This window comes from Hyla sarda, chromosome 11 (assembly GCF_029499605.1).
Source record: "Hyla sarda isolate aHylSar1 chromosome 11, aHylSar1.hap1, whole genome shotgun sequence".
NCBI classification, from domain to species: Eukaryota; Metazoa; Chordata; class Amphibia; order Anura; family Hylidae; genus Hyla; species Hyla sarda.
The window spans coordinates 4,952,924-4,977,356 of record NC_079199.1 but is presented as its reverse complement, the minus strand read 5'-3'; the positions used below and the strand labels follow the sequence as shown (position 1 = coordinate 4,977,356).

At 40.6% G+C, this 24,433-nt stretch overlaps 1 protein-coding gene across 1 annotated transcript in view; it reads left to right on the top strand.

Annotated features, from left to right (window-relative positions):
• Nucleotides 1–24,433, top strand: part of TTC7B (tetratricopeptide repeat domain 7B) — a 159,847-nt gene that overhangs the window by 14,010 nt on the left and 121,404 nt on the right. The window contains 2 exon segments of the mRNA XM_056546155.1: nt 8,710–8,878; nt 11,764–11,894. Of these exon segments, the coding sequence (XP_056402130.1) occupies nt 8,710–8,878; nt 11,764–11,894 (300 nt within the window).

Below are 24,433 nucleotides of genomic sequence, written 5' to 3'. Positions count from 1 at the left end.
TTAGTATACGTACACCGCCTCCCTATTAGTATACGTACACCGCCTCCCTATTAGTATACGTACACCGCCTCCCTATTAGTATACGTACACCGCCTCCCTATTAGTATACGTACACCGCCTCCCTATTAGTATACGTACACCGCCTCCCTATTAGTATACGTACACCGCCTCCCTATTAGTATACGTACACCGCCTCCCTATTAGTATACGTACACCGCCTCCCTATTAGTATACGTACACCGCCTCCCTATTAGTACACGTACACCGCCTCCCTATTAGTACTCGTACACCGCCTCCCTATTAGTACACGTACACCGCCTCCCTATTAGTACACGTACACCGCCTCCCTATTAGTATACGTACACCGCCTCCCTATTAGTATACGTACACCGCCTCCCTATTAGTATACGTACACCGCCTCCCTATTAGTACACGTACACCGCCTCCCTATTAGTACACGTACACCGCCTCCCTATTAGTACACGTACACCGCCTCCCTATTAGTACACGTACACCGCCTCCCTATTAGTACACGTACACCGCCTCCCTATTAGTATACGTACACCGCCTCCCTATTAGTATACGTACACCGCCTCCCTATTAGTATACGTACACCGCCTCCCTATTAGTATACGTACACCGCCTCCCTATTAGTACACCGCCTCCCTATTAGTACACCGCCTCCCTATTAGTACACCGCCTCCCTATTAGTACACCGCCTCCCTATTAGTACACCGCCTCCCTATTAGTACACCGCCTCCCTATTAGTACACCGCCTCCCTATTAGTATACGTACACCGCCTCCCTATTAGTGCACGTACACCGCCTCCCTATTAGTACACCGCCTCCCTATTAGTATACGTACACCGCCTCCCTATTAGTACACCGCCTCCCTATTAGTATACGTACACCGCCTCCCTATTAGTGCACGTACACCGCCTCCCTATTACGTACACCGCCTCCCTATTAGTGCACGTACACCGCCTCCCTATTAGTGCACGTACACCGCCTCCCTATTAGTGCACGTACACCGCCTCCCTATTAGTGCACGTACACCGCCTCCCTATTAGTGCACGTACACCGCCTCCCTATTAGTGCACGTACACCGCCTCCCTATTAGTGCACGTACACCGCCTCCCTATTAGTGCACGTACACCGCCTCCCTATTAGTGCACGTACACCGCCTCCCTATTAGTCTACGTACACCGCCTCCCTATTAGTATACGTACACCGCCTCCCTATTAGTATACGTACACCGCCTCCCTATTAGTATACGTACACCGCCTCCCTATTAGTATACGTACACCGCCTCCCTATTAGTATACGTACACCGCCTCCCTATTAGTATACGTACACCGCCTCCCTATTAGTATACGTACACCGCCTCCCTATTAGTATACGTACACCGCCTCCCTATTAGTATACGTACACCGCCTCCCTATTAGTATACGTACACCGCCTCCTATTAGTATACGTACACCGCCTCCCTATTAGTATACCTACACCGCCTCCCTATTAGTATACCTACACCGCCTCCCTATTAGTATACCTACACCGCCTCCCTATTAGTATACCTACACCGCCTCCCTATTAGTATACCTACACCGCCTCCCTATTAGTATACGTACACCGCCTCCCTATTAGTACACGTACACCGCCTCCCTATTAGTACACGTACACCGCCTCCCTATTAGTACACGTACACCGCCTCCCTATTAGTATACGTACACCGCCTCCCTATTAGTATACGTACACCGCCTCCCTATTAGTATACGTACACCGCCTCCCTATTAGTATACGTACACCGCCTCCCTATTAGTATACGTACACCGCCTCCCTATTAGTATACGTACACCGCCTCCCTATTAGTATACGTACACCGCCTCCCTATTAGTATACGTACACCGCCTCCCTATTAGTGTACCTACACCGCCTCCCTATTAGTACACCGCCTCCCTATTAGTGTACGTACACCGCCTCCCTATTAGTATACGTACACCGCCTCCCTATTAGTATACGTACACCGCCTCCCTATTAGTATACGTACACCGCCTCCCTATTAGTATACGTACACCGCCTCCCTATTAGTACACGTACACCGCCTCCCTATTAGTACACCACCTCCCTATTAGTATACGTTCACCGCCTCCCTATTAGTACACGTACACCGCCTCCCTATTAGTACACGTACACCGCCTCCCTATTAGTACACGTACACCGCCTCCCTATTAGTACACGTACACCGCCTCCCTATTAGTACACGTACACCGCCTCCCTATTAGTACACGTACACCGCCTCCCTATTAGTATACGTACACCGCCTCCCTATTAGTATACGTACACCGCCTCCCTATTAGTATACGTACACCGCCTCCCTATTAGTACACGTACACCGCCTCCCTATTAGTACACGTACACCGCCTCCCTATTAGTATACGTACACCGCCTCCCTATTAGTATACGTACACCGCCTCCCTATTAGTATACGTACACCGCCTCCCTATTAGTATACGTACACCGCCTCCCTATTAGTATACGTACACCGCCTCCCTATTAGTATACGTACACCGCCTCCCTATTAGTATACGTACACCGCCTCCTGGTCACCGCAGATCCTACTCTGCACGTATTTCCAGGATATGGAGCGAACAGCGCCATGAAAAATCAGCTGCTGCAGTGTTTGCTAACTAGGGTGCCTCCAGCTGTTGCAAAACTACAACTCCCCGGCATGCTGGGAGTTGTAGTTTTGCAACAGCTGGAGGCACCCTGTTTGACAAACACTACAATAAGAGGCTGTCCGAGCATGCTGGGAGTAGTAGTTTGCAACATCTGGAGGCACCCTGGTTGGGAGACACTGATCTATAAGGTTTGCGGTCACCGCGTGTGTAGTCGCCTATTACAGTATATATTAATATATAACTTTATTTACTTCGCATGGTGAATGGCGTAAAGAAAAAAAACACATCACATGTCCTTAACCCCTTAAGGACCAGGCCAATTTTATTTTAGTGTTTTTGTTTTTTCCTCCTCGCCTTCTAAAATCCAGAACTCTCTTATATTTCCATCCCCAGACCCATATAAGGGCTTGTTTTTTGCGCGACCAATTGTACTTAGTAATGAAGCCTCTCATTTTACCATAAAATGTACGGCGAACCCAAAAAGTTTTTTTTTAGGGAGGAAATTTCAATGAAAAGCACAATTTTGCACACTTTCGAGAGTCTTATTTTCACACTATACACTGTACGGTAAAAATGACACGTTTTATTTATTCTGTGGGTCAATACGATTAAAATGATCCCCATGGCTTGATACTTTTATATTTTTGTACCGCTTAAAAAAAATCTAAAACTTTTTGTTCAAAATCAGTAATCTAAAATCGCCCTATTTTAACCACCTATAACTTTTTCATTTTTCCGTATATAAGGCGAAATGAGGGATAATTTTTTGCGCCGTCATCTGTTATTTTTATCGATGCCACATTTGCATATATAAAACTTATAGATAATTTAAAAAAAAAAATTTGGAATAAAATGTGACTAAAAAGCAGCATTTTTGGACATTTTTCATTTTTTACGTTTACGCCGTTCACCGGACGGGCGCGGCAGCCCGTCCGGTGAACGGCGTAAACGTAAAAAATGAAAAATGTCCAAAAATGCTGCTTTTTAGTCACATTTTATTCCAAATTTTTGTAATAAAAAATTATCCAATTATCCGATCCAATTATCTATTTTAACATGCGCACTACCGCAGATGCCGTGATCTGTACTGATCACGGCATCTGAGGGGTTAATGGCGGACATCCGCGTGATCGCGGATGTCTGCCATTACCTGCGGGACCCAGGCCGGAACATGCCGTGTATAACAGGAGCACCGCTCCGATGCTCGTGGTCATACAGGTGTCGTAAATGTACGTCCTGGTGCTCCAAATACTGCCGCATCAGGACGTACATTTACGTCCGTGGTCGTTAAGGAGTTAAATAAATTTGTCAGGCCCAAGGCCTGATTATGGAAACATACATGTGTTTTATAGTTGCATCTATCTATAAACTAAGACCTGGGGGGGTGAGGGGTCATTCAGATGGTGTTTTGTGTATTGCATTTTATTGGGGGTCTGGCTGTGTGTTTACATCTCCTTTGAAGTCATGCACTCTGGTCCCATCATATAATCAACCAGATAAGAGGGCCAGGCAGAGAGATGCCCCTCTGGTGGGATCAGAGGGGAGGGGGGAATGGAGTCTCCCTCCAAACAGGCAGATATATAATATTTAACAATGCTAGACTCGGGGTGTTCAATGCTGTGCAACAAGCTGACAAGACCATCCTAAGAACAGCTGGAACTCACTCTCATGGACTGATACCATCATGCTGTAAGAACTTCATCTTTTGTTTTCTGAACTTGTCTTGCTAAACTCTTTTATATATTGTTATACCTGTATGTCATTTGTTTCTGTATTTTTATATAGTCAGCACTGTGATACCTTTTATCAGATTAAATGTTTAATTAATCAGCTCTGGTCTTTGATCTCTAAATATATGAGCTCACCTTTCTGAAGGAAGCTCTGGTAAAACACGTTTATCTAAGGGTTAATTTGGTGACTTGCTGGGACTAGTATTGGATACCCAGAGGTCTGGCGGCTTTAACCCTTGCACCAACACACTCTCTCTAGCGTCTTGGCTGGACCGATAGGGTGTGATCGTGACATATATTATTATTATTTTTTTTTTTTTTATAGTACAGTATAACATAGACAGCAATGCATTTCCAAGTGAATTCTGCAGACAGAACTGACAGATCATCTCCATGTGAATGGGGGCTTAGAAGGCGAGGAGTGAGAAGATGAAAGTGGAGAATTTTCTTGGTCACTGAGGGGTTAAATATGGGGGAGTGCAGGAAATAGGACGCCGGCCCTTTAATTTCTCCATTAGCGATATTACCAGAGATCTGGGCCGGAAGCCGGCGGATCGGACGCCAGAAAATACTAATGACTTCAGCAAATAAGAATCTGTGTCAACAGCAAAGTCATCTGACAAAGTGCAAAGTAATGCGACAAAACCGGCGCCGCTTTAGATGGTCTGCGGCAAATTAACCCTTTTCTCCCGGGTTCCCACCTGTTTATCTTCTCCACAAATTACCCCAGAGCTGAACTCACTATTCTGCTGGTGAGGTCACTGTGTAGATACATTACATTACTTATCCTGTACTGATCCTGAGTTATATCCTGTATTATACTCCAGAGCTGTACTCACTATTCTGCTGGTGAGGTCACTGTGTACATACATTACATTACTTATCCTGTACTGATCCTGAGTAATATCCTGTATTATACCCCAGAGCTGTACTCACTATTCTGCTGGTGAGGTCACTGTGTAGATACATTACATTACTTATCCTGTACTGATCCTGAGTTATATCCTGTATTATACTCCAGAGCTGTACTCACTATTCTGCTGGTGAGGTCACTGTGTACATACATTACATTACTTATCCTGTACTGATCCAGAGTTATATCCTGTATTATACCCCAGAGCTGTACTCACTATTCTGCTGGTGAGATCACTGTGTACATACATTACATTACTTATCCTGTACTGATCCTGAGTTATATCCTGTATTATATTCCAGAGCTGTACTCACTATTCTGCTGGTGAGGACACTGTGTATATACATTACATTACTTATCCTGTACTGATCCTGAGTTATATCCTGTATTATACCCCAGAGCTGTACTCACTATTCTGCTGGTGATGTCACTGTGTACATACATCACATTACTTATCCTGTACTGATCCTGAGTTATATCCTGTATTATACTCCAGATCTGTACTCACTATTCTGCTGGTGCAGTCACTATGCACTGATCTTTGTGTTGGAGGAAGGGGATTTGCAGTCACCTGTAATAGGTAAGGATACTGACGACAGGTCACATGATCAGTGCTCATCCCTGTGATTGGCTGCGCACTGTATTATGTCCATTTCCCCCACTAGGTTCTTGTTATTAATAAATCAGCAGCTCAGGGCGGTGTTGTCCCCGGGGATGAGGAACCGATATCCTCCCATCTGTCCTGAGTCATTATGGTATTAAACAACTGGCCGGCGACCAAATCACAGATTCATTAAACAAATTGGGCGCTACGGTCTGACTGCGCCACAGGTTAACCCCATGATGACCGAGGAAATATAAGAGTTATACAAAAGGACAAATACTAAAAAAATTAATAATTAATAATTACTAATAATTATCAGCCAGAGCTACAGTAACCACAGGCTGAAATGTATAATACAGGATACCCGTATATACTCGAGTATAAGCCGACCCAAATATAAGCCGATGCCCCTAATTTTACCCCTAAAACCCAGGAAAAGTTATTGGCTCAACTATAAGCTTAGGGTGGGAAATACATCATCCCCCCCCTTCATCATCACCGCCTGTCAATCCCTTCATCAGTGGTCTTCAACCTGCGGACCTCCAGATGTTGCAAAACTACAACTCCCAGCATTTCGGGACAGCCATCGACTGTCAAGGCATGCTGGGTGTTGTAGTTTTGAATCCTCTGGAGGTCCACAGGTTAAAGACCACTGCGGCCTTCATCATCATCCAGCCCCCCCTTTTGTTTTGTACTCACCTCCCCTCGGCGGGACGTTCGGGTGATCTGGTCCGGGCCATCTATGCTGCAGGCACCGTCCGGTGGGGAGGGTTAGTCATTCCGGGCTGTCCATTTTCACCGGGGGGCCTCTTCTCCGCGCTTCGGGCCTGGCCCTGGAGTAGTGACATTGCCTTGACGATGACGCACAGGGACGTTGTGCACGAACGTCCATGTGCGTTGTTTTTAAGGCAATGTCACTACTCCAGGGCCAGGCCCGAAGCGCGGAGAAGAGGCCCCCCGGTGAAAATGGACAGCCCGGAATGACTAACCCTCCCCACCGGACGGTCCCTGCAGCATAGATGGCCCGGACCAGATCACCCGAACGTCCCACCGAGGGGAGGTGAGTACAAAACAAAAGGGGGGGGGGGCTGGATGACGACAAAGGCCACTGTGGTCTTCAACCTGCGGACCTCCAGAGGTTTCAAAACTACAACACCCAGCATGCCTGGACAGCTGATGGCTATCCGGACATGCTGGGAGTTGTAGTTTTGCAACATCTGGAGGTCCGCAGCTTGAAGACTACTGATGAAGGGATTGACGAGCGGAGAGTTCACTCGAGTATAAGCCGAGGGGGGCTTTTTCAGCACGAAAAATCGTGTTGAAAAACTTGGCTTATACTCTAGTATATACGGTAACTCAGGATCAGTACAGGATAAGTAATGTAATGTATGTACACAGTGACCTCACCAGCAGAATAGTGAGTACAGCTCTGGAGTATAATACAGGATATAACTCAGGATCAGTACAAGATCAGTAATGTAATGTATGTACACAGTGACCTCACCAGCAGAATAGTGAGTACAGCTCTGGAGTATAATACAGGATATAACTCAGGATCAGTACAAGATCAGTAATGTATGTACACAGTGACCCCACCAGCAGAATAGTGAGTACAACTCTGGAGTATAATACAGGATATAACTCAGGATCAGTACAAGATCAGTAATGTGATGTATGTACACAGTGACCTCACCAGCAGAATAGTGAGTACAACTCTGGAGTATAATACAGGATATAACTCAGGATCAGTACAGGATAAGTAATGTATGTACACAGTGACCTCACCAGCAGAATAGTGAGTACAGCTCTGGAGTATAATACAGGATATAACTCAGGATCAGTACAGGATAAGTAATGTAATGTATATACACAGTGACCTCACCAGCAGAATAGTGAGTACAGCTCTGGGGTATAATACAGGATATAACTCAGGATCAGTACAGGATAAGTAATGTATGTACACAGTGACCTCACCAGCAGAATAGTGAGTACAGCTCTGGAGTATAATACAGGATATAACTCAGGATCAGTACAGGATCAGTAATGTAATGTATGTACACAGTGACCTCACCAGCAGAATAGTAAGTACAGCTCTGGAGTATAATACAGGATATAGCTCAGGATCAGTACATGATCAGTAATGTAATGTATGTACACAGTGACCTCACCAGCAGAATAGTGAGTACAGCTCTGGAGTATAATACAGGATATAACTCAGGATCAGTACAGGATAAGTAATGTAATGTATGTACACAGTGACCTCACCAGCAGAATAGTGAGTGCAGCTCTGGAGTATAATACAGTATATAACTCAGGATCAGTACAGGATAAGTAATGTAATGTGTGTACACAGTGACCTCACCAGCAGAATAGTGAGTACAGCTCAGGGGTATAATACAGGATATAACTCAGGATCAGTACAGGATCAGTAATGTAATGTACACAGTGACCTCACCAGCAGAATAGTGAGTACAGCTCTGGAGTATAATACAGGATATAACTCAGGATCAGTACAGGATCAGTAATGTAATGTATGTACACAGTGATCTCACCAGCAGAATAGTGAGTACAGCTCAGGGGTATAATACAGGATATAACTCAGGATCAGTACAGGATCAGTAATGTAATGTATGTACACAGTGACCTCACCAGCAGAATAGTGAGTACAGCTCTGGAGTATAATACAGGATATAACTCAGGATCAGTACAGGATCAGTAATGTATGTACACAGTGACCCCAGGTGACCTCAGACCATACACTTCCATTGTTCTTTGTATTCGCAGTCGGACTGGATGCAGGAAGCCAACATGATTATGGCCAAGCTGGATTATATAGAAGGCGACTATAGAGAAGCTTTGTCTATTTACTCCCGGGTCGGTCTGGATGACCTTCAGCTGGTGGCGTCTCCCCCCTATAAGCTGCGGATGATCGCGGAGGCGTACGCAACCAAAGGTAGGAAGGTGACCCCGTCTGCTCTAATGTTTTCCTATGATAATATTTAGACATCTGTTTGGGGTCCGGGGTGATTCCTGCCCCCTCAGCCCCTGATCTGTAGTTATAGACGCCATCAGGCAGTAATGATGTATTAATAAGGGATTGATGCGTTCAGTATACAGAGAAATGTTCAGTCTACGCAAACTATATACAGTGATCTGTAATCTGACGTCTGATCATCCAGAAAGAGATGGAGCAAAGAAACAATGCGGAAATCTCTTATCTGATCCTCATGATCCTGGGTGCAGTATTATGTGCGGGTCATGGCTGCTGGATGACCTTGGCAGTAACCCTCACCTCCCCCAACTTACCTTGGCCATCCATTTACTAGAGATCAGCGGTGACATCACTGAGAATACAGCCTATCCATTTACTAGAGATCAGCGGTGACATCACTGAGAATACAGCCTATCCATTAACTAGAGATCAGCGGTGACATCACTGAGAATACAGCCTATCCATCACTAGAGATCAGCGGTGACATCACTGAGAATACAGGCTATCCATCACTAGAGATCAGCAGTGACATCACTGAGAATACAGCCTATCCATCACTAGAGATCAGCGGTGACATCACTGAGAATACAGCCTATCCATCACTAGAGATCAGCGGTGACATCACTGAGAATACAGCCTATCCATCACTAGAGATCAGCGGTGACATCACTGAGAATACAGCCTATCCATCACTAGAGATCAGTGGTGACATCACTGAGAATACATCCTATCCATCACTAGAGATCAGCGGTGACATCACTGAGAATACAGCCTATCCATCACTAGAGATCAGCAGTGACATCACTGAGAATAGAGCCTATCCATCACTAGAGATCAGCGGTGACAACACTGAAAATACAGCCTATCCATCACTAGAGATCAGCGGTGACATCACTGAGAATACAGACTATCCATCACTAGAGATCAGCAGTGACATCACTGAAAATACAGCCTATCCATCACTAGAGATCAGCGGTGACATCACTGAGAATAGAGCCTATCCATCACTAGAGATCAGCGGTGACATCACTGAGAATACAGCCTATCCATCACTAGAGATCAGCGGTGACATCACTGAGAATACAGCCTATCCATCACTAGAGATCAGCGGTGACATCACTGAGAATAGAGCCTATCCATCACTAGAGATCAGCGGTGACATCACTGAGAATACAGCCTATCCATTCACTAGAGATCAGCGGTGACATCACTGAGAATACAGTCTATCCATCACTAGAGATCAGCGGTGACATCACTGAGAATACAGCCTATCCATCACTAGAGATCAGCAGTGACATCACTTAGAATACAGTCTATCCATCACTAGAGATCAGCGGTGACATCACTGAGAATACAGCCTATCCATCACTAGAGATCAGCGGTGACATCACTGAGAATACAGCCTATCCATCACTAGAGATCAGCGGTGACATCACTGAGAATACAGCCTATCCATCACTAGAGATCAGCGGTGACATCACTGAGAATACAGCCTATCCATCACTAGAGATCAGCAGTGACATCACTGAGAATAGAGCCTATCCATCACTAGAGATCAGCGGTGACATCACTGAAAATACAGCCTATCCATCACTAGAGATCAGCGGTGACATCACTGAGAATACAGCCTATCCATTCACTAGAGATCAGCGGTGACATCACTGAGAATACAGCCTATCCATCACTAGAGATCAGCGGTAACATCACTGAGAATACAGCCTATCCATCACTAGAGATCAGCGGTGACATCACTGAGAATACAGCCTATCCATCACTAGAGATCAGCGGTGACATCACTGAGAATACATCCTATCCATCACTAGAGATCAGCGGTGACATCACTGAGAATACAGCCTATCCATCACTAGAGATCAGCGGTGACCCTGCCATGTAAACAATGAGTGCCGCTTCTCTCCATATACATTTGTATAAGTCCTAGTTCTTGATTCTCCTGCTGTGTTCCCTTTAAGCTATAGTGTAGGTTTTGTGTGTTCCCACAGTGCAGGCAGCAGGGGGCGCTGTGTCCTCACTCTGCTGCACAGTCTCCGCGGATCAGTTTCCATTCAGCCGAAAGTCTTGGTGACAAAGTGATTTTCTCGCGAAGCCGCCATTAATACGGTTATATCATTAGCGCCGTTGAGTCGACATCACGAAGATTAAACTCCTGGGAGCCAAAACACTGCAGAGTGGGAGGAGCTTAACCATGATGCCTCCATCTGTTGCAAAACTACAACTCCCAGCATGTCCGGACAGCCAACGGCAACAGCTGGATGCACCCTGGTTAGAAAACACTAATGTATACACCTATGTATTTCCATTCATTGACAGCAAGCAGTGTACACCCTCGCAGCCATGCGCACAGTGAGCTCTGCTACATAACTCTGACTAATCCCTAAGAGGATCCTGTTACCGCCCTGCGATGTTGCAGCCAAGAGGTGCCGCGTGTACAAGGCCTAATCCGTCACATCGCGCCACGCTCACCCGTTCGCCGCCACGTTTTTTTTTTTTTTTTTTTTTTTTTTTTGCTGGGCCGCCGTTCTGGCAGTGACAGGAGCAGTTTAGCCGCTCGGCCTTCATGCAGTTTATGTAAATAAACTTAATGGGAAAAGTCTTGCAGCTGTATAGCAGACTGTGTGGTGTAGGTATGAGATCTCTGCTTGCTGTCAGTGAGTAGACATAGTGATGAGTTTTACAATATATCAGTAGCGCAAATCTGTATCAATCTAGTTCAGGAAAGTTTTTCCCAACCAGTGTTTTTCCAGCTGTTGCAAAAACTACAACTCCCAGCATGCCCGGACAACTACAACTCCCAGCATGTTCTCATATCTGCTCTATTCTCTATTTAGGTCTCTGTCTAGAAAAGCTCCCAATCTCCTCGTCCACCAACAGCCTCCATGTGGACCGGGACCAAGAGATCATCACCTGCTACGAGAAGGCCGGAGACATCGCCCTACTGTACCTGCAGGAGGTGGAGCGGGTGAGCGCGCACTCATCTTTACTGTAAAGGGTTAATATCTGAGTGCACTCACTGAGCCAGGTGCATGGACCCTAGGAGATTCACCAGTACTGGAGCGTTATAAGAGGAGCGGCTGATATCACATATGATGTAATATATAGAGATTATATCAGTACTGGAGCGTTATAAGAGGAGCGGCTGATATCATCACATATGATGTAATATATAGAGATTATATCAGTACTGGAGCGTTATAAGAGGAGCGGCTGATATCAGTCACTTATGATGTAATATATAGAGATTATATCAGTACTGGAGCGTTATAAGAGGAGTGGCTGATATCATCACATATGATGTAATATATAGAGATTATATCAGTACTGGAGCGTTATAAGAGGAGCGGCTGATATCAGTCACATATGATGTAATATATAGAGATTATATCAGTACTGGAGCGTTATAAGAGGAGCGGCTGATATCATCACATATGATGTAATATATAGAGGTTATATCAGTACTGGAGCATTATAAGAGGAGCGGCTGATATCATTACATATGATGTAATATATAGAGATTATATCAGTACTGGAGCGTTATAAGAGGAGAGGCTGATATCAGTCACATATGATGTAATATATAGAGATTATATCAGTACTGGAGCGTTATAAGAGGAGCGGCTGATATCACATGGTGTAATATATAGAGGTTATATCAGTACTGGAGCGTTATAAGAGGAGCTGCTGATATCATTACATATGATGTAATATATAGAGGTTATATCAGTACTGGAGCGTTATAAGAGGAGCGGCTGATATCACATATGATGTAATATATAGAGATTATATCAGTACTGGAGCGTTATAAGAGGAGCGGCTGATATCATCACATATGATGTAATATATAGAGGTTATATCAGTACTGGAGCGTTATAAGAGGAGCGGCTGATATCACATATGATGCAATATATAGAGATTATATCAGTACTGGAGCGTTATAAGAGGAGCGGCTGATATCATCACATATGATGTAATATATAGAGATTATATCACTACTGGAGCGTTATAAGAGGAGCAGCTGATATCACATATGATGTAATATATAGAGATTATATCAGTACTGGAGCGTTATAAGAGGAGCGGCTGATATCATCACATATGATGTAATATATAGAGGATATATCAGTACTGGAGCGTTATAAGAGGAGCGGCTGATATCATCACATATGATGTAATATATAGAGATTATATCAGTACTGGAGCGTTATAAGAGGAGCGGCTGATATCATCACATATGATGTAATATATAGAGATTATATCAGTACTGGAGCGTTATAAGAGGAGAGGCTGATATCACATATGATGTAATATATAGAGGTTATATCAGTACTGGAGCGTTATAAGAGGAGCGGCTGATATCACATATGATGTAATATATAGAGATTATATCAGTACTGGAGCGTTATAAGAGGAGCGGCTGATATCACATATGATGTAATATATAGAGATTATATCAGTACTGGAGCGTTATAAGAGGAGCGGCTGATATCATCACATATGATGTAATATATAGAGGTTATATCAGTACTGGAGCGTTATAAGAGGAGCGGCTGATATCATCACATATGATGTAATATATAGAGATTATATCAGTACTGGAGCGTTATAAGAGGAGCGACTGATATCAGTCACATATGATGTAATATATAGAGATTATATCAGTACTGGAGCGTTATAAGAGGAGAGGCTGATATCACATATGATGTAATATATAGAGGTTATATCAGTACTGGAGCGTTATAAGAGGAGCGGCTGATATCACATATGATGTAATATATAGAGGTTATATCAGTACTGGAGCGTTATAAGAGGAGCAGCTGATATCATCACATATGATGTAATATATAGAGGTTATATCAGTACTGGAGCGTTATAAGAGGAGCGGCTGATATCATCACATATGATGTAATATATAGAGATTATATCAGTACTGGAGCGTTATAAGAGGAGCGGCTGATATCATCACATATGATGTAATATATAGAGATGATATCAGTACTGGAGCGTTATAAGAGGAGCGGCTGATATCATCACATATGATGTAATATATAGAGATTATATCAGTACTGGAGCGTTATAAGAGGAGCGGCTGATATCATCACATATGATGTAATAGATAGAGGTTATATCAGTACTGGAGCGTTATAAGAGGAGCGGCTGATATCAGTCACATATGATGTAATATATAGAGGTTATATCAGTACTGGAGCGTTATAAGAGGAGCGGCTGATATCACATATGATGTAATATATAGAGATTATATCAGTACTGGAGCGTTATAAGAGGAGCGGCTGATATCACATATGATGTAATATATAGAGATTATATCAGTACTGGAGCGTTATAAGAGGAGCGGCTGATATCAGTCACATATGTAATATATAGAGATTATATCAGTACTGGAGCGTTATAAGAGGAGCGGCTGATATCAGTCACATATGTAATATATAGAGGTTATATCAGTACTGGAGTGTTATAAGAGGAGCGGCTGATATCACATATGATGTAATATATAGAGATTATATCAGTACTGGAGCGTTATAAGAGGAGCGGCTGATATCACATATGATGTAATATATAGAGATTATATCAGTACTGGAGCGTTATAAGAGGAGCGGCTGATATCATCACATATGATGTAATATATAGAGATTATATCAGTACTGGAGCGTTATAAGAGGAGCGGATGATATCATCACATATGATGTAATATATAGAGATTATATCAGTACTGGAGCGTTATAAGAGGAGCGGCTGATATCACATATGATGTAATATATAGAGATTATATCAGTACTGGAGCGTTATAAGAGGAGCGGCTGATATCAGTCACATATGATGTAATATATAGAGATTATATCAGTACTGGAGTGTTATAAGAGGAGCGGCTGATATCACATGGTGTAATATATAGAGGTTATATCAGTACTGGAGCGTTATAAGAGGAGCGGCTGATATCACATATGATGTAATATATAGAGATTATATCAGTACTGGAGCTTTATAAGAGGAGCGGCTGATATCACATATGATGTAATATATAGAGGTTATATCAGTACTGGAGCGTTATAAGAGGAGCGGCTGATATCATATATGATGTAATATATAGAGGTTATATCAGTACTGGAGCGTTATAAGAGGAGCGGCTGATATCATCACATATGATGTAATATATAGAGGTTATATCAGTACTGGAGCGTTATAAGAGGAGCGGCTGATATCATCACATATGATGTAATATATAGAGGTTATATCAGTACTGGAGCGTTATAAGAGGAGCGGCTGATATCATCACATATGATGTAATATATAGAGATTATATCAGTACTGGAGCGTTATAAGAGGAGCGGCTGATATCATCACATATGATGTAATAGAGATTATATCAGTAGTGGAGCGTTATAAGTGGAGCGGCTGATATCACATATGATGTAATATATAGAGATTATATCAGTACTGGAGCGTTATAAGAGGAGCGGCTGATATCATCACATATGATGTAATATATAGAGATTATATCAGTACTGGAGCGTTATAAGAGGAGAGGCTGATATCAGTCACATATGATGTAATATATAGAGATTATATCAGTACTGGAGCGTTATAAGAGGAGCGGCTGATATCACATATGATGTAATATATAGAGATTATATCAGTACTGGAGCGTTATAAGAGGAGCGGCTGATATCAGTCACATATGATGTAATATATAGAGGTTATATCAGTACTGGAGCGTTATAAGAGGAGCGGCTGATATCATCACATATGATGTAATATATAGAGATTATATCAGTACTGGAGTGTTATAAGAGGAGCGGCTGATATCATCACATATGATGTAATATATAGAGATTATATCAGTACTGGAGCGTTATAATAGGAGCGGCTGATATCAGTCACATATGATGTAATGTATAGAGATTATATCAGTACTGGAGCGTTATAATAGGAGCGGCTGATATCAGTCACATATGATGTAATGTATAGAGATTATATCAGTACTGGAGCGTTATAAGAGGAGCGGCTGATATCATCACATATGTAATATATAGAGGTTATATCAGTACTGGAGCATTATAAGAGGAGCGGCTGATATAATCACATATGATGTAATATATAGAGATTATATCAGTACTGGAGCGTTATAAGAGGAGCGGCTGATATCATCACATATGATGTAATATATAGAGATTATATCAGTACTGGAGCGTTATAAGAGGAGCGGCTGATATCATCACATATGATGTAATATATAGAGGTTATATCAGTACTGGAGCGTTATAAGAGGAGCGGCTGATATCACATATGATGCAATATATAGAGATTATATCAGTACTGGAGCGTTATAAGAGGAGCGGCTGATATCATCACATATGATGTAATATATAGAGATTATATCACTACTGGAGCGTTATAAGAGGAGCAGCTGATATCACATATGATGTAATATATAGAGATTATATCAGTACTGGAGCGTTATAAGAGGAGCGGCTGATATCATCACATATGATGTAATATATAGAGGATATATCAGTACTGGAGCGTTATAAGAGGAGCGGCTGATATCATCACATATGATGTAATATATAGAGATTATATCAGTACTGGAGCGTTATAAGAGGAGCGGCTGATATCATCACATATGATGTAATATATAGAGATTATATCAGTACTGGAGCGTTATAAGAGGAGAGGCTGATATCACATATGATGTAATATATAGAGGTTATATCAGTACTGGAGCGTTATAAGAGGAGCGGCTGATATCACATATGATGTAATATATAGAGATTATATCAGTACTGGAGCGTTATAAGAGGAGCGGCTGATATCACATATGATGTAATATATAGAGATTATATCAGTACTGGAGCGTTATAAGAGGAGCGGCTGATATCATCACATATGATGTAATATATAGAGATTATATCAGTACTGGAGCGTTATAAGAGGAGCGACTGATATCAGTCACATATGATGTAATATATAGAGATTATATCAGTACTGGAGCGTTATAAGAGGAGAGGCTGATATCACATATGATGTAATATATAGAGGTTATATCAGTACTGGAGCGTTATAAGAGGAGCGGCTGATATCACATATGATGTAATATATAGAGGTTATATCAGTACTGGAGCGTTATAAGAGGAGCAGCTGATATCATCACATATGATGTAATATATAGAGGTTATATCAGTACTGGAGCGTTATAAGAGGAGCGGCTGATATCATCACATATGATGTAATATATAGAGATTATATCAGTACTGGAGCGTTATAAGAGGAGCGGCTGATATCATCACATATGATGTAATATATAGAGATGATATCAGTACTGGAGCGTTATAAGAGGAGCGGCTGATATCATCACATATGATGTAATATATAGAGATTATATCAGTACTGGAGCGTTATAAGAGGAGCGGCTGATATCATCACATATGATGTAATAGATAGAGGTTATATCAGTACTGGAGCGTTATAAGAGGAGCGGCTGATATCAGTCACATATGATGTAATATATAGAGATTATATCAGTACTGGAGCGTTATAAGAGGAGCGGCTGATATCACATATGATGTAATATATAGAGATTATATCAGTACTGGAGCGTTATAAGAGGAGCGGCTGATATCACATATGATGTAATATATAGAGATTATATCAGTACTGGAGCGTTATAAGAGGAGCGGCTGATATCAGTCACATATGATGTAATATATAGAGATTATATCAGTACTGGAGTGTTATAAGAGGAGCGGCTGATATCACATATGATGTAATATATAGAGATTATATCAGTACTGGAGCTTTATAAGAGGAGCGGATGATATCATCACATATGATGTAATATATAGAGATTATATCAGTACTGGAGCGTTATAAGAGGAGCGGATGATATCATCACATATGATGTAATATATAGAGATTATATCAGTACTGGAGCGTTATAAGAGGAGCGGCTGATATCACATATGATGTAATATATAGAGATTATATCAGTACTGGAGCGTTATAAGAGGAGCGGCTGATATCAGTCACATATGATGTAATATATAGAGATTATATCAGTACTGGAGCGTTATAAGAGGAGCGGCTGATATCACATGGTGTAATATATAGAGGTTATATCAGTACTGGAGCGTTATAAGAGGAGCGGCTGATATCACATATGATGTAATATATAGAGATTATATCAGTACTGGAGCTTTATAAGAGGAGCGGCTGATATCACATATGATGTAATATATAGAGGTTATATCAGTACTGGAGCGTTATAAGAGGAGCGGCTGATATCATCACATATGATGTAATATATAGAGGTTATATCAGTACTGGAGCGTTATAAGAGGAGCGGCTGATATCATCACATATGATGTAATATATAGAGATTATATCAGTACTGGAGCGTTATAAGAGGAGCGGCTGATATCATCACATATGATGTAATAGAGATTATATCAGTAGTGGAGCGTTATAAGTGGAGCGGCTGATATCACATATGATGTAATATATAGAGATTATATCAGTACTGGAGCGTTATAAGAGGAGCGGCTGATATCATCACATATGATGTAATATATAGAGATTATATCAGTACTGGAGCGTTATAAGAGGAGAGGCTGATATCAGTCACATATGATGTAATATATAGAGATTATATCAGTACTGGAGCGTTATAAGAGGAGCGGCTGATATCACATATGATGTAATATATAGAGATTATATCAGTACTGGAGCGTTATAAGAGGAGCGGCTGATATCAGTCACATATGATGTAATATATAGAGGTTATATCAGTACTGGAGCGTTATAAGAGGAGCGGCTGATATCATCACATATGATGTAATATATAGAGATTATATCAGTACTGGAGTGTTATAAGAGGAGCGGCTGATATCATCACATATGATGTAATATATAGAGATTATATCAGTACTGGAGCGTTATAATAGGAGCGGCTGATATCAGTCACATATGATGTAATGTATAGAGATTATATCAGTACTGGAGCGTTATAATAGGAGCGGCTGATATCAGTCACATATGATGTAATGTATAGAGATTATATCAGTACTGGAGCGTTATAAGAGGAGCGGCTGATATCATCACATATGTAATATATAGAGGTTATATCAGTACTGGAGCATTATAAGAGGAGCGGCTGATATAATCACATATGATGTAATATATAGAGATTATATCAGTACTGGAGCGTTATAAGAGGAGCGGCTGATATCATCACATATGATGTAATATATAGAGATTATATCAGTACTGGAGCGTTATAAGAGGAGCGGCTGATATCATCACATATGATGTAATATATAGAGGTTATATCAGTACTGGAGTGTTATAAGAGGAGCGGCTGATATCAGTCACATATGATGTAATATATAGAGGTTATATCAGTACTGGAGCGTTATAAGAGGAGCGGCTGATATCACATATGATGTAATATATAGAGATTATATCTGTACTGGAGCGTTATAAGAGGAGAGGCTGATATCATCACATATGATGTAATATATAGAGATTATATCAGTACTGGAGCGTTATAAGAGGAGCGGCTGATATCATCACATATGATGTAATATATAGAGGTTATATCAGTACTGGAGCGTTATAAGAGGAGCGGCTGATATCATCACATATGATGTAATAGATAGAGGTTATATCAGTACTGGAGCGTTATAAGAGGAGCGGCTGATATCAGTCACATATGATGTAATATATAGAGATTATATCAGTACTGGAGCGTTATAAGAGGAGCGGCTGATATCATCACATATGATGTAATATATAGAGATTATATCAGTACTGGAGCGTTATAAGAGGAGCGGCTGATATCAGTCACATATGATGTAATATATAGAGGTTATATCAGTACTGGAGCGTTATAAGAGGAGCGGCTGATATCACATATGATGTAATATATAGAGATTATATCAGTACTGGAGCGTTATAAGAGGAGCGGCTGATATCAGTCACATATGATGTAATATATAGAGGTTATATCTGTACTGGAGCGTTATAAGAGGAGCGGCTGATATCAGTCACATATGATGTAATATATAGAGGTTATATCAGTACTGGAGCGTTATAAGAGGAGCGGCTGATATCACATATGATGTAATATATAGAGATTATATCAGTACTGGAGCGTTATAAGAGGAGCGGCTGATATCAGTCACATATGATGTAATATATAGAGGTTATATCTGTACTGGAGCGTTATAAGAGGAGCGGCTGATATCAGTCACATATGATGTAATATATAGAGATTATATCAGTACTGGAGCGTTATAAGAGGAGCGGCTGATATCACATATGATGTAATATATAGAGATTATATCAGTACTGGAGTGTTATAAGAGGAGCGGCTGATATCATCACATATGATGTAATATATAGAGATTATATCAGTACTGGAGCGTTATAATAGGAGCGGCTGATATCAGTCACATATGATGTAATATATAGAGATTATATCAGTACTGGAGCGTTATAAGAGGAGCGGCTGATATCACATATGATGTAATATATAGAGATTATATCAGTACTGGAGCGTTATAAGAGGAGCGGCTGATATCAGTCACATATGATGTAATATATAGAGATTATATCAGTACTGGAGCGTTATAAGAGGAGCGGCTGATATCACATATGATGTAATATATAGAGATTATATCAGTACTGGAGCGTTATAAGAGGAGCGGCTGATATCAGTCACATATGATGTAATATATAGAGGTTATATCTGTACTGGAGCGTTATAAGAGGAGCGGCTGATATCACATATGATGTAATATATAGAGATTATATCAGTACTGGAGTGTTATAAGAGGAGCGGCTGATATCATCACATATGATGTAATATATAGAGATTATATCAGTACTGGAGCGTTAGAAGAGGAGCGAATGATAACATCACATATGATGTAATATATAGAGATTATATCAGTACTGGAGCGTTATAAGAGGAGCGGCTGATATCATCACATATGATGTAATATATAGAGATTATATCAGTACTGGAGTGTTATAAGAGGAGCGGCTGATATCATCACATATGATGTAATATATAGAGGTTATATCAGTACTGGAGCGTTATAAGAGGAGCGGCTGATATCATCACATATGATGTAATATATAGAGATTATATCAGTACTGGAGCGTTATAAGAGGAGCGGCTGATATCATCACATATGATGTAATATATAGAGATTATATCAGTACTGGAGCGTTATAAGAGGAGCGGCTGATATCATCACATATGATGTAATATATAGAGATTATATCAGTACTGGAGCGTTATAAGAGGAGCGGCTGATATCATCACATATGATGTAATATATAGAGATTATATCAGTACTGGAGCGTTATAAGAGGAGCGGCTGATATAATCACATATGATGTAATATATAGAGGTTATATCAGTACTGGAGCGTTATAAGAGGAGCGGCTGATATCACATATGATGTAATATATAGAGGTTATATCAGTACTGGAGCGTTATAAGAGGAGCGGCTGATATCATCACATATGATGTAATATATAGAGATTATATCAGTACTGGAGCGTTATAAGAGGAGCGGCTGATATCATCACATATGATGTAATATATAGAGATTATATCAGTACTGGAGCGTTATAAGAGGAGCGGCTGATATCATCACATATGATGTAATATATAGAGATTATATCAGTACTGGAGCGTTATAAGAGGAGCGGCTGATATCACATATGATGTAATATATAGAGATTATATCTGTACTGGAGCGTTATAACAGGAGAGGCTGATATCAGTCACATATGATGTAATATATAGAGATTATATCAGTACTGGAGCGTTATAAGAGGAGCGGCTGATATCATCACATATGATGTAATATATAGAGATTATATCAGTACTGGAGCGTTATAAGAGGAGCGGCTGATATCATCACATATGATGTAATATATAGAGATTATATCAGTACTGGAATGTTATAAGAGGAGCGGCTGATATCATCACATATGATGTAATATATAGAGATTATATCAGTACTGGAGCGTTATAAGAGGAGCAGCTGATATCAGTCACATATGATGTAATATATAGAGATTATATAAGTACTGGAGCGTTATAAGAGGAGCGGTTGATATCATCACATATGATGTAATATATAGAGATTATATCAGTACTGGAGCGTTATAAGAGGAGCGGCTGATATCACATGGTGTAATATATAGAGGTTATATCAGTACTGGAGCGTTATAAGAGGAGCGGCTGATATCATCACATATGATGTAATATATAGAGGTTATATCAGTACTGGAGCGTTATAAGAGGAGCGGCTGATATCACATATGATGTAATATATAGAGGTTATATCAGTACTGGAGTGTTATAAGAGGAGCGGCTGATATCACATATGATGTAATATATAGAGATTATATCTGTACTGGAGCGTTATAACAGGAGAGGCTGATATCAGTCACATATGATGTAATATATAGAGATTATATCAGTACTGGAGCGTTATAAGAGGAGCGGCTGATATCATCACATATGATGTAATATATAGAGATTATATCAGTACTGGAGCGTTATAAGAGGAGAGGCTGATATCACATATGATGTAATATATAGAGATTATATCAGTACTGGAGCGTTATAAGAGGAGCGGCTGATATCATCACATATGATGTAATATATAGAGGTTATATCAGTACTGGAGCGTTATAAGAGGAGCGGCTGATATCATCACATATGATGCAATATATAGAGATTATATCAGTACTGGAGCGTTATAAGAGGAGCGGCTGATATCATCACATATGATGTAATATATAGAGATTATATCAGTACTGGAGCGTTATAAGAGGAGAGGCTGATATCACATATGATGTAATATATAGAGGTTATATCAGTACTGGAGCGTTATAAGAGGAGCGGCTGATATCACATATGATGTAATATATAGAGATTATATCAGTACTGGAGCGTTATAAGAGGAGCGGCTGATATCATCACATATGATGTAATATATAGAGATTATATCAGTACTGGAGCGTTATAAGAGGAGCGACTGATATCAGTCACATATGATGTAATATATAGAGATTATATCAGTACTGGAGCGTTATAAGAGGAGCGGCTGATATCACATATGATGTAATATATAGAGATTATATCAGTACTGGAGCGTTATAAGAGGAGCGGCTGATATCATCACATATGATGTAATATATAGAGATTATATCAGTACTGGAGCGTTATAAGAGGAGAGGCTGATATCACATATGATGTAATATATAGAGGTTATATCAGTACTGGAGCGTTATAAGAGGAGCGGCTGATATCACATATGATGTAATATATAGAGATTATATCAGTACTGGAGCGTTATAAGAGGAGCGGCTGATATCATCACATATGATGTAATATATAGAGATTATATCAGTACTGGAGCGTTATAAGAGGAGCGGCTGATATCAGTCACATATGATGTAATATATAGAGGTTATATCTGTACTGGAGCGTTATAAGAGGAGCGGCTGATATCAGTCACATATGATGTAATATATAGAGATTATATCAGTACTGGAGCGTTATAAGAGGAGCGGCTGATATCACATATGATGTAATATATAGAGATTATATCAGTACTGGAGCGTTAGAAGAGGAGCGAATGATAACATCACATATGATGTAATATATAGAGATTATATCAGTACTGGAGCGTTATAAGAGGAGCGGCTGATATCATCACATATGATGTAATATATAGAGATTATATCAGTACTGGAGCGTTATAAGAGGAGCGGCTGATATCACATATGATGTAATATATAGAGGTTATATCAGTACTGGAGCGTTATAAGAGGAGCGGCTGATATCATCACATATGATGTAATATATAGAGGTTATATCAGTACTGGAGCGTTATAAGAGGAGCGGCCGATATCATCACATATGATGAAATATATAGAGATTATATCAGTACTGGAGCGTTATAAGAGGAGCGGCTGATATCATCACATATGATGTAATATATAGAGATTATATCAGTACTGGAGTGTTATAAGAGGAGCGGCTGATATCATTACATATGATGTAATATATAGAGGTTATATCAGTACTGGAGCGTTATAAGAGGAGCGGCTGATATCATCACATATGATGTAATATATAGAGATTATATCAGTACTGGAGCGTTATAAGAGGAGCGGCTGATATCATCACATATGATGTAATATATAGAGATTATATCAGTACTGGAGCGTTATAAGAGGAGCGGCTGATATCATCACATATGATGTAATATATAGAGATTATATCAGTACTGGAGCGTTATAAGAGGAGCGGCTGATATAATCACATATGATGTAATATATAGAGGTTATATCAGTACTGGAGCGTTATAAGAGGAGCGGCTGATATCACATATGATGTAATATATAGAGGTTATATCAGTACTGGAGCGTTATAAGAGGAGCGGCTGATATCATCAC